This window comes from Lygodium microphyllum, chromosome 1, assembly GCF_053477565.2.
Source record: "Lygodium microphyllum isolate KBCC chromosome 1, Lygodium_microphyllum_v1.1.10, whole genome shotgun sequence".
NCBI classification, from domain to species: Eukaryota; Viridiplantae; Streptophyta; class Polypodiopsida; order Schizaeales; family Lygodiaceae; genus Lygodium; species Lygodium microphyllum.
In genome coordinates, this window is record NC_141135.1 from 49,764,599 (window position 1) to 49,769,005 (window position 4,407).

General features: G+C 39.0%; 1 protein-coding gene across 1 annotated transcript; it reads left to right on the plus strand.

The window, feature by feature from the left end:
• The first annotated feature begins 1,264 nt into the window (after positions 1 to 1,264).
• On the plus strand, positions 1,265 to 3,665 carry LOC148041091 (uncharacterized). Its single transcript, XM_087676802.1, has 2 exons — positions 1,265 to 1,819; positions 3,169 to 3,665. Exons 1-2 carry the CDS (start codon positions 1,660 to 1,662, stop codon positions 3,297 to 3,299), a joined length of 291 nt encoding a protein of 96 aa, XP_087532928.1. The 5' UTR covers positions 1,265 to 1,659; the 3' UTR covers positions 3,300 to 3,665.
• The last annotated feature ends 742 nt before the right edge of the window (positions 3,666 to 4,407 follow it).

Below are 4,407 nucleotides of genomic sequence, written 5' to 3' on the forward strand. Positions count from 1 at the left end.
TAATTACATGGAATCCAGTGTTCCATGCATGTATTAAGCATATTGAGGTGCATTAACATCATGTCTGGGAGAGACTATTTGTAAAAGAGATTAGCTTGGCCTATGTGCCAAAACAAGACAACTTTATAGATCTTTTCACACGGGCTTTGAAGTTCAAAGCTTTTGGTAAAGGCGCTTAAGCTTTAGGCTTACTACCCTTTGTGAATTGATCATAGCCATTTAAGCTTAGCGCTTCCCTATACATGAGTATAAACTCTTATTCATCATTTCCAAGGGGAAATTGTTACCATATTTTGATACTAATGTGTGCAAACACACTTAGTATGCTAAGGCATCTTTTTCCCTCTCTAGGAGATTTGTTTCCCCAACCTTAATGCATATCTACTCACTTTAGGCCATACTTAGTCTTGTCAATCTTCTCTATTTAATATAGCTGGTATTATGCTCTCTCAAGCTGTATATGCACATTCCTACAGCCTTAAATCCAACACTAGCATGTATGCCTCATTTCCAGGAATAATTTGGCTTCTTGGTACGTTGTGATCTCTATAATCTCCTTCTTGTACATATAGCTCTCATTTGGCTCTTGTATTTTACATTCATCATAGTCGTTAATACAATTACTCATCTTTGTAAAAGAAGAGTGAGAGTAGTTTTAGTGTGATAGAAAATATTTATCGGCTTAAGGTCCTAGCATTCCTTGCTCGATTGCTTTGCAGCAATGTGGAGATATATCTCACAAATCCCAAGTCTTTTGAACCCTAGTGAACTCCAACTTGAAAATGTGAAACTCTTATATGAACCATGCCGCCCCCATAAAAGTGAGAAAAAGACCCATAGAAAGTCTCCTCTTGTTTGGAGACCTCTTATCTTATTTATTTTGTGGAGGTATCAAATATGCATCTACTTTTAGGAGAGTGGTTATAAGGTAATAGGAACAATCTCAAGAGGCTTTAAAGGCATATCCGAGTGATCCAAGGCTTGAACCTTAGCTTAGGGGACTGAACTTAAAAATGTAGGAGAAACTCTTCCACTCCTGTAAAAGGGCTTAGTGATGTAAGTTGTAAGGGCCCCAGATGAAGAGAAGCCATGATGAGCCCTCAACAACATGGAGAGAGAGAGAGAGAGAGAGAGAGAGAGAGAGAGAGAGAGAGAGAGATGTAGATGATTGAGACGACGTGTGGATGGTTGGAGGGAGGTAACGTCGATGGGGGTTTCGTATTTTCTAAACAACTATTTTAGCCAAGGCTCTCTTTTCTCTCTGGTTTTCTTGGCAGGAGAGAGAGAGAGAGGGGGGGAGAGATGACCATCGACCCACTTGTAGGGAGGTTGTGACAGTTTTCTGCAGGCAGGTTCTTGTGTCGCTTTTGCTTCGTAACACAGAAGCATATGCCACTTTGACTCACCTTCTAAACTCTCCCTCTCCCTCTCCCTCTCCCTCTCTCTCTCTCTCTCTCTACCCGTTTCTCAGAGGGTTTCTTTCATATTTCCCTCTCGCCTACAAATTGGACGCCTCTCTCTTCGCTGCAACTACAGCCTCTCTCGCAGAGAAGCGGAGGCAGGTCGCCTCTTTCAATAAAGAAGCTGCTTCTGCAGTCCAGAGGAGGCAAGTGAGGAGAGAGAGAGAGAGAGAGAGAGAGAGAGAGAGAGAGAATTATCATGGCCTGTCGTAGCAACAACAGCAGCAGCAGCAGCAGCCATTACAGTCTCACCGGCCCTGCCCCGTCCCCCGCACCCTCCTCCTTCTTCCGCCGCCTCTCCTCGCCCATCGTCAAGGCGTGGCGCAGGGCAGTGCGTTGCTTGTACCGCAGAAGCCGAGGTAATCCCTACAATCTTTATCTGTTGTGCATGCAAATTGTGGTTCCAACCATAACATTCTTGTCGGGAATCTAGAGGTAATCCCAATTAATCCTTGTCTGCTCCGGTAAGGATTTCATTAGTTCTGCTCTTCTGCACGCAAATTGTGTCTGCAGCCATTGCATTGTCTTTGATTTGTATTGTGCTATCCTTTGAAATCGCATGACTCCTGTCGCCATGCCGGGCCGATATACTTCTGATCTGACTCTGTGCTCAGAGGAATGTGGAGCTGCTCCCTTGTGACTTCGAGTGAAGAGCATTAAACCCAGGAAAGGATGGCACCACCGATCTTACTCCCGTGTAGTTAATTCTACGTAAGGACATGGTTGACGCCAGTAAGCTGATCATTTCTAAGGTTCTAAATTTAGAGCCTGATATCTTCTTGTAAGGCTGTAGATTTGAGATTATTGGTTGGAAACAAACCTTAATCACCCCAAAAGCATCATTTAAGGCTGACCTATAAGCTACCCATTGTGGGTTTTGAACCAGAGTCCTCTCACAACTCCCTTACCCTCCCATTAGCCAACTAATTATTCATGTTACCCATCTTCTTATAACAAAGCCTTGTAGACCTCTCACCAATTCCCATACCCTCCAATTAAACAACTAATACCATGTTCCCCACTTCCATACATAAAGCAATAGAGCCCACTTGAAACTTCCACACATACATTAGGGGTTTGCTAACTTTTCATTTGGTAGGCCTTAGATTTTAGAGGAGATCCATCCTTCTCTCTTCCTTTTCAAGGGATTTCTTACATTTTTCTTGTTAAAGAGATTGGCACGGTATATAACCATTTTCCTATATGGTCTACAATTCATTTGGATTGCAAAACATTGAAACACCAAGGTTGAAGTGTGTTGTATAGTTCAAATTCTTAGCTTTCCTTTTCAGCTCTATAATTCAATCTTGAGCTCCAAGATGGAATTTTAAAATTGCAAAAGCGTTAATGCCTCTAGTTATTTCCATTTTCTAGCTTAATGTAGTTACCTATGTAGTTTATCAAAAAACATTGTTTATTGTTATTGATTTTTCTAAGGGATTTTCATCTGCCAAAGTCCTTGCTTTTTGAAGGTGTATTATCCAAGAAAGTAAGTGTATTATTTCCTTGAGGTGGGTTTCCATCGCTTCCAAACTCTTAATTGAACATCAAATGTGATAGTTCAAGTTGAAATGTAGGATATTAGTTGTTGTTCACAATACAATGTTACTTTTCACGACAAGTTTGTGTCATTGCAAAGCTTGAACAACTCAAGTTAATGATACAATGAATAACTCAAGTTAATGATACTCAATGTTATATCTTGCAGGTAGAGGTTTTGCAAAGCTTTACCATGATGTACAATCTTGTGGGTATGAAGATGTGCATGTGATGTGGTCCATTATTCATCAATCCCAACCATTGACTCCAAGGAGCGGAGCTTATCACCCCATGATATAGGCATGCCAATTGGAGGTTTGAATATTGAGAAGTTAGGCATGTCAATTGGAGGTTTGAATATTGAGAAGTTATGCAACTTGTGTGATTAATATCTAAGCCAAGAAAATGACTTCCATGATAGTTGTCACAAGGATGCTTTGATAATCTCTTGAGGTTCTGCTTTTATATGTAAATAGAAAAACCACACCTTTCCATTCCTTGACAAGACAAAAAGGGAGACCACCTTTAGTTGCTTGAGCAATGTATCTACAAGGAACTTGAGATTTTCATCCACTCTCAAATGGGTTTTGTGATGTATTACCCTTCTATGTTGATTATGGCTACTTTGTGGCATAAGAATATAGATACACGTGTCATTTGTACTTCCATACTTACTTTCCACCCCCTCTTGTCGATAACATTTATACTTCCAACCACCTACGTACACATTTATAATTTCAACTCTTTCTTATTGACCAAACTTCTACCTTGAACCACCTCTCTTAACAATCTTATCTTTTTATAATCTACAATATTGAATAGTTCAACCCATGAAATATTTGAAATATGTCTTTTAATCAACAAGCTAACCATTATGTGTGCCCAACAAGAATTGGTAAATCAATTGTCAATGGAGCGAATCTTTTCAAGCCCTTGTATTTGTGGACATTTAATAGCAATTGGATTTCTAAATAATTCAATAGAATGACTGGTCTCAATTTAAAAAAAACTTAACATTTATATTGATTTTCAAGCTTTGAGTTGGCATTGGAAAATATCTTTGATAACTTGCATTGTCAATATTTCAAAGCCAATGTATCAAGATTGAAGTTTATATTTGCAAGTACACTTTATAAAGCAAAGATATCACTCTTGGAAAATCATATCTTCATATTGCAATAGACGAGTAATATAACTTGTAAGATCTCTATAACTATATTCCAAACACTTCTAGAGAAAGCCTAGGTCTCCATGTTTCAATGATTGAAAACATGCAAATCTGATATGCCTATTAAAAGTCATTTTCAACTTCTAAATAGTTGAGTTTTTAAAAACAAATTTGAAAGGAAATGTGTCATGTATGTGAGTGGTCTAAGTAGTTATGTACAACGATACTAAAGCAAACAAA